The sequence below is a fragment of the Phocoena sinus genome, chromosome 2 (assembly GCF_008692025.1).
Source record: "Phocoena sinus isolate mPhoSin1 chromosome 2, mPhoSin1.pri, whole genome shotgun sequence".
Lineage (NCBI taxonomy): Eukaryota > Metazoa > Chordata > Mammalia > Artiodactyla > Phocoenidae > Phocoena > Phocoena sinus.
This window is the reverse complement of record NC_045764.1, coordinates 38,068,774-38,082,364: the sequence shown is the minus strand read 5'-3', so window position 1 is coordinate 38,082,364 and position 13,591 is coordinate 38,068,774. Positions and strand designations below refer to the sequence as shown.

Below are 13,591 nucleotides of genomic sequence, written 5' to 3'. Positions count from 1 at the left end.
ACTGGTGACAAATATTTGTCTACAGAGGATGGATGTAAATACTGGAAACAGTTAAATGTCACTTGGCCACAAATTTAGTGAAAGAAGTGAGAGATCAAGTTAGGCAATTAATCTTTTGGTAAAAATAACAAGGCATAGAATTAAAGCAGACTGCTAGTCTGATGCTTCTCAAAAATGGGCTCTGACAGCTAAACCCAAAAAGGATGCTCAGAAGATGATGTGTGCCTTGGCAGCATCCTTGGAATGAGGCTCGGGACCCAAGGGGACTACTTGGAAGAAGTCAACGCTCATTTGGACATGTAGGTTCTGTTTGTTTTCAGGAGACAACGGCCCCAGCGCTCGGCCGGGGCGGGGCGGCGGGCCGGGCCGGGAGGGCGATGGGGGCAGCGGGCTCAGCTCTTCTTGCGCAGTTGGCTGTACTGCGTGCGGCCCAGGATGGGCTCCATGACGCTGGGCCGGAAGAAGCTGTCGCTGACCCTGCGCGCGGGCTTCTCGCGGGGCATGGCCGGCAAGGCGGTGCGCGGCGCGGCGGCCGTGTCCACCCGGTCCTCCGCGCCCGGGCCCCGAGCGCTGCGCAGGCTGCCGCGGGACTGCGCGGGGCGCGACGCGGCATCCGAGCCGGCGGGCAGCGCCCCGGACCCCCTGCGCTCCGCCTCCGGGCTCTCGGCCTCGTCAGGCGGGTTGTCGATCTCCCGGAATTCGCTCTCGGGCTCCATCAGCGACAGCCTGGGGAGCTGGGGGCCGGCAAACCACGTTAGGCCCCCGCCTTGGCCCTAGTCCCTGCGCCTCCCACCACCGCCTCCTCTGCGGCCCTCGCGGTCACGCCTCCCGGGAGCGGCCGTCCGGAGGGCAGAGGCCGGGGTGTGGGACAGGGATGGAGGGTGTGGGGGAGACCGCTTAGGTCCTGCCCTCCCTGACAGTGTGCACAGTCCAGACCCCCAAGGCAAGGCAGACAGCCACCCTCTAAAGTTTCTGGACCCCTCGGGTCTCCCTCGGAGGTTCCTCAGTGGGAGGTCGGTGGCATTCCTGGCCCTTCCTTGGACCCTTCCTTGCCCCTGCCTGGGTCAGGGTACCCACGCGTGGCTCTGTTTTGGGCCCAAGGTGAACAAGCTGGCTGCCAAGACCCCTGCCATGCCTCTTGGTGAGAGTGAGTGGCTGAGTAACCCATTCCCCCACTACCCTCACAGCCTCCCTCAACCCTCAGCTCTAAGGGGCCTCCTGCCCTGACCAGCCCTCCTACTGACTGCTCAACCTGTAACTTGCTCTGGAAAGGGACCCAGGGACCCCCAAAGTGATAGTACTGGCACTCCTTGGGGTTTTCCTGTTGGTGACAGGTGTTGGAATTGGCATGGGGGCAGCTGCTGTCCCCTGGAACCTAGCCGACCCCGCAGGGTGCCCTGGAAGCCTCCCTGCAACCCTTTCCCAGGGAGCAGCATGCAAACCTGCCAGGTCCTTCAGTTCGGAGCTGAGGGGTGAGGACTTGGCCACTGGGACCCCCAGATTAATGGTGGGTGACCTCCCCAGCAGCAGGTGGGAAGGACAGATGTGGGGAAAGGTCTCAGGCCAAGGCCACAGGTCTCTGTACTTTGGGGGCTGCCAAGGCCCCCAGTCAAGGCCATAGTATGTCAAAATGTTTCTGGGGCACTGAGGATCAGAGACTGGGTAAGGGAGGGCAGCTGCAGCCCCTTCAGTCAAATCTGCTTTATCTGTCCTTTCAGGGGTGGGGGGGAGGGGGAGGGTTAGCCGGAAGGGTAGGGGGACTCACCGGCACATAGTGCACCACCGTGTCCACGACGTTGTCAGTAACGCCCTTCAGGGCATCAGACAGGGACATGGCCCTGCCCTTGGTGGAGGAGACAGCACGGGCTGGCATGAGATGCAGCAACTTCCCTGCCGTGCCCAGCACAGCCGCAGGCACCCACGTCACGACCGAGATGGTGCTCTGGAAGGCCTTCTGCAGGGTGTGCACCACATCGCCCAGGAGGCCTTGTGGGCCAGGCAAGGCTGCTCCCTGGGGGCCAGAGCAAGGTCAGTGCCTCCTCAGCAACTCCCCTGACCCTTCCCCTCTCCTCACCATCCCCAGAGCTAGAGGGGAAAGAACGTGGATACCAGACTGAAAAAACTATTAGCCTGGCTCTTGGGCAAGTCACTTCTGCTCTCTGAACCTCAGTTCCTTCATCTGCAAAATGGGGGTGACAATCTCTGTCCTGCCTATTTTATGGGGCTGTTGTGAGGATCCTCTGAGAGAACTTTGTTAGCTGGGCGTTTGGGGGTGAGGTGAAGAGCACTGCACCCATGTACTACATTCCTGGGCGTGGGGGCAAAGACCCTTGTTTCACCCGGGGCCTCTGCTTCTCACCCCCTCGGTGGGCTGTGGGACCTCCAGGTTCCTGCATCCCGCTCGGCTTCTGCTCTCTCCCTTACCTCACTGAGCTTGTTCTCCTCCGTCTCTGATTCCTCCTCCTCCACCTCTGTCTCCTCCCCCTCTGTGTCCATCTGGTCATTGTGGTCCTCCTCCCGGGTGGCAGTGAGGTTGTGCAGCCAGGGCACCCGCACCTCGCTCGACCGCCGGGACACCACCTGTATGGCCGCCGATGCGCCCCACTGGGCCAGGCTGCTCTGAGGGTGGGAAGGTGGCGGGCTGCTGGTTTCACAGCCCCTGCCAGAGGCTGGGCAGCCCCAGCAGGCAAAGGCTCTCACCCCCAGGGTCAGGGTTGGGGGAGGCAAGCAGGGCCTGGCCCCAGCAGATTGTTCTTCAAACTTTTTATGAAGTGGTAACTTACACCCACTAAGGTGCACAAGCTTTAGTATACACCTCTGGGAATTTTTAGAAACACACACCTGTGTGACCATTACAGATCAAGATATAGACCATTTTCGACACCCCAGAAGACTCCCTGTGCCCCTCACCCAGTCAGTACCGCCTAAGTGTGACCACATTCTGGCCTCTATCACCATGCATTGATTTTTCTCATTTGTAAATGGACTCACACAACATGTTTTCTTTCATGAATAGCCTTTGTTCAACGTTGTGTTGTGAGAGTCATTCACATTACTGAGTGTCAGAGTAATTCCTCCTTTTTCATTTGTGTCATATTCCACTAAATAAATATACCACAATATACCCATTCTACTGTTGATGGACATTTGTGTTATTTCCAGTTCTTGGCTAAGGATAAAGCTGATAGGAGCATTTCCGGTGTGTCTTTGGGGGACATAAGCTCTTATTTCTGTTGGGTGGAATTGCTGAGTCATAGGGGATATGTATGTTTAGCTTTAGTACATACTCCTTGCAGATCTTTTAAAGAGTGAAAAAAATCAAGTGGGCCAGAGGATCCCCATGGGAGGAAACTGACCTGGGTAGGTGGGCTGGTGTCCCCTGGGGCACAGCTTGGCTCATTTCAAACCCCTAGGGAACCCCACAAACAGGGTCTCCTTGTTATACATCCTTAGGGGACACCATTATTTTCTTTTTAAGATTTTTTTCTTTTTTGATGTGGACCATTTTTAAAGTCTTTATTGAATTTGTTGCAATATTGCTTCTGTTTTATGTTTGGTCTTTTGGCTGCAAGGCGTGTGGGATCTTAGCTCCCTGACCAGGGATCGAACCCACACCCACTGCATTGGAAGGCAAGGTCCTAACCACTGGACTGCCAGGGAAGTCCCTGGGACACCATTATTTTCTATATGAACGGTGGTGGCTGAGGCTGTGCCATACAGTGGCCCCCGCCCACTAGGGGCTAGGCCAGGGCACAGGATTAGTCTAGCCCCCATGGGGAAGTGGCCCCCCAGTGCAGAGGAGAACTACTACTCCTGTATCCCTACTGGAGCTACAGGAACTGGCACATAGTAGGTTCTCAGCAAACATTTGCTTGAATGAATGAGCCAGGCCTGAGGATGCTTTTTTTTTTTTTTTTTTTTTCTGTACGCGGGCCTCTCACCGCTGTGGCCTCTCCCGTTGCGGAGCACAGGCTCCGTCCGGATGCGCAGGCTCAGCGGCCATGGCTCACGGGCCCAGCCGCTCCGTGGCATGTGGGATCTTCCCAGACCGGGGCACGAACCCGTGTCCCCTGCATCGGCAGGCGGACTCTCAACCACCGCGCCACCAGGGAAGCCCTGAGGATGCTTTTAAAAGTACCACCCTCTTGATGGCTGAGAAGTGGTTATCTTGTTTGCTGACATTTATGCGTTAATGCTTTTATTTCCTTTTTTTTGAGGGGGGGGCGCTGCTTAGTTTCTTACTAAAGTTCCTATGAAAATAATCCAGGCTATCTCTGCTAAAATACACAGAGAGGTGGAGGTGGGGTGTGGTGGGGAGTAAGCACTATCTGGGCCTAGAAAAGGCAGCTTTACCTTGGGTGCAGTGGGATGCAAATTAGAAGCCTCTAGAAGGGAAACCAGAACCCTGGGGGCAGTCAGAGACACAGCCCAGCTGGGGCTCTCTTCCCAACAGAATGGGTTTTGAGCCTTGCTTATTTACAGATGACACTCCCTAGTGCCTAGAGGGCAGATGCGGGGGGGGGGGGGGGGGGGGGGGGGCGGGGGGGGCGGGGGGGCGGGGGGGGGCGGGGGGGGGGGGGGGGTGGTGGTGTCTGCTTCCTCACAAGTGGGAGAGCCCACTTGGGAGGAGGAAGGCTTGGGAGGGTGGGGGGGACTCAGAGGGAGAATGGGAGAGACAGAAGAGGGTGGGGGGCAGGACCACCCTAACAAGCAGGCCTGCCCTTTCCCCTTGCATCCTAGAGGACTAGCCCACCACCCCACCTAAGTCCTCTTGTCCTTAGACCTAAAGTCCCCACCCAGGCCGGAAGAGAGGAAGTTCCTAGGACAGGAGGCAGAATTGGGTAGGGGATGGGAGGGACCAGGAGGCCCACAGACAGGGTTTCCAGGCCGTGGGTCATTCAGAGCTCAGGGCAGACACTCACCAGGGTCGCCACACCTGGGATCCACATGGCCAGGGCCTGCCCCTGTTTCAGCGCCCGGGCTGTGGTCTGGAAGGTGTGTTGAGAGAGAGTGTTGGCCAGGGCCCCAACCCTGCTCACGAGGCCCGGCTTGGCCTGGGGAGGTTTCTGGGCATGCTGGTGTCCTGGAGCAGGGGCTAGGTAGGAGTTTGTGAGGGGAAGGAAAGGAAAGCTGATCAGAAAGGCACTGGGCAAAGCTGGGTTGTGTCTAGGGTTGGAAAGTGGTCATCCTAGCTCTACCACAAGCTCGCTGGTGATTTGGGCAACTCACTTTCTCCACTTAAAAGTGGGGAGAGAGGGCTAGGTGAGGATGGATCCATCTGAAAATCTTGCTGGGCCATCCCTGTTCCAGAGCAGGGGCTAGATGGGCCCTGGCTGCCTCTTCCTAATTCCCAAGCAGCATGGGTGGCCAACTCACTCCCCAGGCCCCCTAATGGCAGTTACCTGACTCTTCCTTGGCTGGAGGGAGGAGGAACTCTACCACCTTCTCAACACCACCCAAGGCCAAGTCGGCCCCTCCAGAGGCTAGCTGGCCAGCTCGGGTATTGGCAGCAAATTCGGCAGTGTCTTTGACCATCCCCCAGGCGAGCTCACAGCCAGCCAGAGCGGCCCCTAGGACTTTGTCTGAAGTGCTGGCGATGGGCACACTGATGCTGTTCCTGGCACTGCGAAGGCGGGTAGAGATGGTGTCCTTCAGCTCAGAAGCAATCTGGAAGAAGTGGGGAGGGGAGTCAGGCATTGGATCTGACAGACCCTGAGCCCAGCTTCAGGAAAGCCTCATTTAAAGGGGACTGGCACCAATATTTGGGCAGCTTGATTAAGCTGAACTTAAAAGGAAAAGGGCTCCAGTCCTTCCTGTACCAACCACTTAGATCTCCTGACTTCTTTGCACCCCATTTCTACCTGTCAAGATCCTAACCATCCTTCAAGAATGCCCCCCAAAGTCCACCTCCTTGATAACACCTCATGCACACAAGACATCTCCTCTTCCAAATTCCTCTGCTGTCTGCTCTGTCTTGCCCTCAGAACATTGCTCACATTCCTATCTGCACTTATGTGGACTTATAGATGTGGTTGATCTTCCTACAGGTTCTGCATTGAAATAATGTCTTTCTCTCCTTTGCCTTAGGAGCTCCTCTGTAACGAAGACATTGCCGTTTATCTGGAAAAATAAGTGAAGAGCACTGGCCTCAGAGCCAAATAGACCTGCTCTCATGTGGCCTCCACTTAAGGCTGTGTGGTCAGGGGGAAGTCACTAGTTTTCTCATCTGTAAAATGGGGATACCCACCCCTATACCAGAGGATTGACAAGAGGATTAAATGAGAGGGCTCTATACATCATACGTCATGACCCCTGTCATAGGGTAGGGCTCAGTAAATGTTTGTGAGATGGGTGGTAGTTTGTCAGTGAGACGGATGGCGTCTGAGAGTGCAACTTATTCCCCCAAAGCACCAGACATGGCCCTTACCATGGCAAATGCCCAATGAACAGCTATCCAGGTGAAGTGACATTTTCAGTCTCATGGTCCATCAAGTGTTGGATCTTGAGGACATGGGACTGCAATCCTGGGATCTGACGAGTGTGACCCATGATCTTAGGTGGCTGTAGTCACCAAACGGTCCAAAGAGCAGGGAATCAGAAGCAGTGGGCCCTACCCCAAGCTCCTGTTTGAGTTTGCCTCTGGGCTGTGCCTGCTGGTTTCAGAAAGCCTGCCTTCATCTGGCCCCACAGGGAGAGGAAGAAGCCCATCGTATGGTCTTAGGGACAGGCAGCTGCCACCAGCCTTGGAAGGCATTTGCCACAGAAACAAAAGACTCACGTTTATGCATCATGGGCTTGTGCCCTCTCCTCAACTGGGAGGCAGTGACAACAGAATGTGGGGAGCCTTAGAGAAGAGGGGAGGGGCTCACCTTTTCAGGAGGATACTGGAGGGCCGGGATCTTTTCCTCCAGGTGGTCCAGGCCTCGGCAGGCCAGCTCGTTGGCAGCTATGACTGGAAGCAAAAGGCCATGGTCAGGTGAGCCCTGCCCCCACTGTGAGAGCCCAGCAGGGGCCTCTGTGCCAAGGAAGGCACCTTGGAGCCTTCAAAACCCCCAGCCCTGCTACCCCCAAAGCATCTGGGAATCTGAGGCCCTCTGCTACCTTTAGCCACCATTCACTGTGACTCCTTGAGGGCAGGATGTTTTCCCTCTGAGCAGGAGCTCTGGAGTCATGCAGATCTGCACTCAAAGCCCAGCACCTGCCTCTGCAGTGTAGCTTCAGGCAGGTCGCAACCTGGCTGAGCCTCAAGCTCCTCACCTGTAAAACGTGGATTCATGTGGACAAACCTTGCAGGGTTGTCGTGAGGAGGAAGTGACAGAACCTCTGTGAATCACCAACAGATCCTGGTCTCTCCTCCTCCTCCAACCCCTCTTTGGGTGAGCGCTGGTTGAACACGAGGGGGGAGAGCAGAGGTGTCATGGTGGAGGGGCAGCCGGGCCCTAGGGTGGGAGCAGGCCTGGCACTGCTTAATTCTAGAGGTGAAAGGCTGTTCTAGAGTTCCAGATAGTCCATGGCCCTTCCTTTTAGCCTCTAGGAATGAGATGGTCAACACTGGGAAGAAGGTCACAGGGAAGAGAAAGGGGCAAGTGCCAGAGGATGCAAATGTTCCCGGGAGATACTGCCCAGGGGCTGCCGAGGACATCAGCTCTGCAGACATGACCATGGAGATCACAGTTTTAAAGGATATCTATATATTCTCTTTCATATGTTCTTTCTCCAGATAGCCCAGGTTTCTTCACAAAATTCTCAAGCAGCAGAGAGCCCAGATGACTTGGCTGACTTCCGATTGGGCAAAATGAGACCCAGGGAAATTATTTAAGGAGTTTGCAGGCAGGGAGGTAGACCCAGGCCCAGGTCTTCTTTATATCTGTCCTCTCCCGTTGGCTATGCCAAATCCTCAGATACCCATAACTCTGTAATCAGGACTGTGGCAGGTCCTAGACTTCTGGAATTTCCCTCAGCCCTGTCAAGAGCCGTGCCGTGGAGACCATATTTTCCAACGGGGCAGAACAATTTGAACAGGGGCAGGTTTGGTAAGTTGTCCTCACCTTCAGGGCCCTGACTGGTAGTTCTCTGCTGCCCCGGCCTGTCATGGGGCCAGTACCATCAGCTGCTGGACCCAGAGGGCTTCCCCTCTCCCTCCTCTCCCCCCATCCCTGCCAGGCTAGCCCTAGTGCCCACTGCCTCTGCCTCTGTGCCAGACTCTGCTAGTTCCTGCAGCTGCTGCTGGATTTGGAGCCAAAGTGGGTGTCTGGTCTGCCATGGGCCCCCACTCCCACCACTGCCCTCATAGCTCTGCCCACCCCTTCTCCTGCCAATTATGTGGCCCATCATTGTCGTCCTAGGAAAATGCCAGCTGGGCTACAGATGAGGCATCTATAGGTGAGAAGAGACCTATATCTATATCTACATCTATATTTATATCATCTATATCTGTAGATGAAAAGACTATGTAATGGGATGTAGATACTCAGGAAGGCAGTCAGACAAACAAAAAGGCAGACAGACAAGCAAGCTATCAAACAGACTGATAGACGGACAAAAGATTGGCAGGCAGGCAGTGAGCATCAGTGAACAGGCAGACAGCCTCCGAGTGCCACAAGGACTCACACTGGGTGGACAGCCTTCGGACCACCGGCTCCATGCTCCAGGCTGCCAAGCTGGTGGCGCTCTGCACGCCCTTCTCGTACGCACTGCATACAGAGGTCACCAGAGGGTGGGCTTCCTTGGTGCTGGTGTAGGTCTTCTGGAAGCACTCACAGGTGCTGCTCACCACCGGCAGCTGCAGGACCCGCTGCAGCACGTTCTCCTGCTCCTGGAGTGGAAGGAAAGCAGGTACTGAAGTCATCCCACCTCCTCCTCCCACCTCCTGGGGAGGCAGCCCCAGGGCCATGGAGCCCATTAGGGCTGGCCTGGGTCCAAGTGACCTAGGAGAAGCCCAGACTAGAGAGGTCTCTGGAGGCCCCACAGGGAAAACAAGAGCCAGGCTGCCATGCTCTCCTGGTCACAGTCCTGGCTCTGGAGAGCTACTGGGCAAACTCTGGCCTCCAGGGGCCACCCCCCAACCCGCAGCCACCCCACTTAAACTTAATGGTAGGAGCAAGTGTGTCGGTGCAACTGCCTAGAGTTTTAGTCCACCTTGGATTGGTAGCTTCATCTGCACATCTTTCTGGTCTTTTCGGGAGACTGCCTCCCTGCCTCCAGTGCTTGTCCCACTGCCTAGGATGCTCCCCTTCCCTCCCAGTCCCTTCCGTCTGGCAAAATTTCACTCCTTCAAGACACGGCTTGAGCATTGCTTCTTGTGTGAAGCTTCCTGACTCTCCCCCTTCACATCAGAAGCCACCACTTCCCTCGCTGGGTTGTTTCTGTATCATACATGGTGCTGGTCTTGATCATGTGTGTACTTGGCTCTCTCCTAGGAGACTGTCATCTCTGTATCTCCAGGGCCTAACCTAAAGCCTGCACAGTAATGTTAGTTGAATAGGTGAATCACAGTCAGGGCTGCACCTAAGGTGTTAAGTTTAGATCTGCCCAACCATACAGAATCACAGAATCTTAGGCCTCCAGGGGCCTCTGTAGCAAGACTGCTTCCCACGGTCCCTCTGGGAGGCTTGTATTTGGACGTCTCCTTGCATGGAGCTCACCCCTCATAGAGTGGCCTATGCCCCTTGTTGGACAGCGTGGCTGAGCTGAAATCCGCTCCACTCTGCCCTGTGTAACAATACTGAGGAAATCTGTTTTGTCATTCATGGGCTGGCCTTTCACACACTTGAAGACAAATATTTCTCCCTTTAGCAGTCCCTTCTCCATTCTAAATAGCTCTAGTTCCTTACTTAGCTTACAAACGGCTCAGCGCCCTGATCTGCTGATTCCCTCCTCTGCACACACACTACAGTTTGACATCGCCTTTCTAAAAAATATAGCACACAGACTTGAAGACAGCATTCCAGGTGTGGTCTGAGTGTGTGAGGTATAGTGAAACCATCACCTCTCGTTATTGGGGTACTGTGCTCTTATTAATGCATTCTAACCTCAACAGCAGGCACTTAATTAAACTTTAGATCACCTAAGAATCTTAGTGGAGAAACACTGATCTTTGAGGTTAAAAAAAAAAAAAAAAGTGGATTCTAATCCTGCAGAGGGAAACATCATTTACTCAGTGCCATTATGCTCCAGGCACTGATTGGGGTGCTTTCATGATATGACCTCATTTAATTCTAAGAGCGACACTCTGAGGTCAGCATTATCATCAGCACTTTGCCAATGAGACAAAGACTCAGAGATGTGAAGTGACTTACCCAAGATCACACAGCTAGTGAGTGGCACTGCCAGGCCAACTCAGGCCTGAAACAGCATGTCTGAGATTTGCTTCAAAATAACACAAGGGGGCTTCCCTGGTGGCGCAGTGGTTGAGAGTCCGCCTGCCGATGCAGGGGACACGGGTTTGTGCCCCAGTCCAGGAAGATCCCACATGCCGCGGAGCGGCTGGGCCCGTGAGCCATGGCCGCTGAGCCTGCGCATCCGGAGCCTGTGCTCCGCCATGGGAGAGGCCACAGCAGTGAGAGGCCCGCGTACCGCAAAAAAACAAAAACAAAACGAAACAAAAAACACAAGGCTGGGGAATGAATGGGGTGAGGATGAGGCACAACTGTCCATGGATTATGGTTGCTGGGGCTAGTGAAGGGTATTATATTTTTCTGTCTGTTCTTAGGAATATTAAGAATTCTCCACATAAACATCCCAGGTCTGACTCAGATGTTCGAGCTCTTTCTGTAGCTTTGAATATGCACTGTTGCATAGTTCTGCTCTAAAGATGAGGACCTAGCTTCTTCTGTTTGTAGGCGGCTGAGTTAGAAGACCCATCAAGGAGACCTGATGTATACTAGACAGCAAGCTGCAATATTTCAGCTTTTGGTCTTGCAGGTGAGTTTGAAATTTGAACTAGAAAAAGATTATGACTGTAAACAAGAAAAAATTTCTTTAACATTTTGGACAGAACCTTCAGGAGTTGTTTTAGGCAAAGCCAAAGGAGAGAGGTCCTGGGATGGCAATAAACTATCGATACCTCTTAACTATGCACTTGACCATTTTATGCCTGTGTTCTATGATCCAATAAAAAACTTAACATGGTGATTACTAGTACAGAGGTTAGTTAAAGCCTAACTTGGGACAAGATGGGTATTATATGGGTTCACAATTTTTAAGTTTCACTATTTGAACTGTACCTAAATTAGAGAGGCCTTGCCAGGAGGCATCAATATACCTAAACGTGTCAAACTACTCTGAGTCACACTGAAAACCAGGTCAGACACACAAACTGGACACACTGCCCCTCTAACCCCTTCCCACATACATAATGTGCATCGTGTAACTCTAAGAGGTGCCATTTACATAGACTGCACCATACAAGAAGCCTCTGGAGTTACAAAATGCAGAGGTTCCATCCCAAATATACATTTCGCCTGGGTGGACAAAGCATGGGCTTCTGTTTCAGGCTTTAGAATATAGTAGTTCCCTTCCTCTCCTTTCCCTCCCAGCCAACTTTTCTGTGCTTTTTCTCCAAGGTACTTAGTTTTTAATAGACATCTTTTTTTCCCCCTCACATTCTCTAACAGCCTTCTGCAAAAGGTAGTGAGGGCAAGAATAACTAAGACATAATGGTCAATGAGTTATGAATATAATCTAGACATATCTTGCTCTAAGCCCCCTGAACTTCTCCTCCCATCTCCTTCCTCCCCACAGAGTTATAAACTGTCTCATATAAGCCCAAGTTACTTACAGGGCGGTCTTCATCCAGCAAAGTTGGACCCTTGTTAACTGCCATTGGAGCTCTTCAAGCTGCAAAGCAGAGGGTTCCAGGTCCATGAGAAAGTCCTCAGCCTGAGATCCACAGGATCAGTCCCCTACCTCTCATGGCCATCAGGGGGGCCCAGGCTGTCTGGGAACTCAAGTTCCCTGAAGAGAAGGTATTTGGAGGATGAATGTCACAGACAAGTGGCCAGTCCTTAGAGTCCCATAGGGATGAGTTGTCCCGCAGCCTACTTGTCAAGACCGTAGTTTCTTATAAGGATTCAGGGTAAGAAATAAAAAATGAAAGTAACTTTAAGAGATAAGAGGTTGTAGATGTTTAGGAGCTCTTAGATGAGGGTCCAAAAGAGACAAACAAAGTTTCAGATTTAGTCTTTTTTTTTAAATGAAAAAGTTCTGCATTAATTCCTCTCTTTTTAAATAAGCAAATCTGCCAGTTATTCCCTCTGTGCTCAACCAGAGGAGAAAGTAGTCATTCTTAAAACCAGCAATTTCAGCTCTGTTCTGGAAAACTAGTGGCCCCAGAATATCTACTCTACACTCTTGGTCATTCACCCTGAATAATCTCTCCCTTAGTGGTTTCCCTGCAGGCCTCTTCATCCTCAGTAAAATTCCCAGAAGACCCTTACCCTCAACTTCTTTAATTCTCAGAAACAAACCAGGTAAGGTTGTCCCAGGATCCCCACACTCACTCCAGCTGATGCCACCTCAGTCCCACGGAGCCCGGGCTGCAGAGCGTCTCCTCCAGCAGAAACAATTCCAGTTGCTCTGGGGAGTCTTGAGCAAAGCTACTAACACCTCCCAGATAGAGGAGGGCAAAGAGAAGAGAAAGCTGGTTCATGGTTATTTGACCCAGCGTCCCCTGGGCATATCTTAACTTCTGTAAGGAGGTTTAGCCAACTAGGAGTTAGATTGCACAGCTGTAGGAAACCATACTCAAAGGAGTTATTATTCCATGAGATAGCTGTTCTGTAACATATTTCTGGCCCCCAGTTCTCAAGAAACTTTTCCAGAAAGAAGATTTTGGTATATGTGTCATTAAACTCATAAGCTCTAAAGTTTTATAATCTTTGGCTCCTTTTCCATTAGAGGGTCCTACAGAACCGTTTTCAACCCATTTGCCTCATCCTTATTTTTTACTATCAAGAGTGAATTTTGAACAGTAAGATTTAAATCCACACAGGAACACAGTTAACCTGAATGTATTAGTCTTTGATTATGAAGATGAATTGCTCCCAGTGAAGAAGAGAACCAGAGCTGTGGTTTACTCCTTGACAATCTAGGCTTTGAGGGAACAATTTCAATCTCTGCAAAATCCTGGATTTCAAGAAAGTTTATTGAACTCTACCTGGTCTAAGATGCCACCAGAATATGCAGTGGGAAAGCCAACTGGATTTTGTCAAGTTTGGAAAAGTGACAATGTTGACCAAGGTTCTGTTACTGATCAACAGCATCCAGACAACCACCGATCACCTCTTATGCCTTCCTTAGCGATGAATCAGGCAGGAGCCCAGGTGCTAATTCTTGGCTTCAAAGATGATGGAGGCTGTGGTTTTCAGCCATCGTTTTCAGATTGTCTAATAAGGGCTTTTTAATTAAAATGGGTAATAGGACAAAACATTTTTTCCTTATTTTTTGTAGAATCATATTTAGTGTTGACTCTCTGCTAAGTTGTATACTGTGGGCAATAGGAGAAAGAGGCAGGGAGTGGAGAGACTGATACAAAGGATCTATTTGGTTTTTTTTTGTTTTTGTCTTTATTTTTGGCTGCATTGGGTCTTCA

The 13,591-nt window shown here is 52.2% G+C and overlaps 1 protein-coding gene across 1 annotated transcript; it reads right to left on the bottom strand.

The window, feature by feature from the left end:
* Positions 1-391: 391 nt before the first annotated feature.
* Positions 392-12,544, bottom strand: PLIN1 (perilipin 1). The gene is made up of 9 exons (XM_032623567.1): positions 12,438-12,544; positions 11,780-11,838; positions 8,611-8,815; positions 6,870-6,952; positions 5,403-5,667; positions 4,923-5,095; positions 2,425-2,619; positions 1,766-2,011; positions 392-734 (listed from the first exon to the last, which is right to left on the bottom strand). Exons 2-9 carry the CDS (start codon positions 11,822-11,824, stop codon positions 393-395), a joined length of 1,554 nt encoding a protein of 517 aa, XP_032479458.1. The 5' UTR covers positions 11,825-11,838; positions 12,438-12,544; the 3' UTR covers position 392.
* Between the last annotated feature and the right edge of the window lie 1,047 nt (positions 12,545-13,591).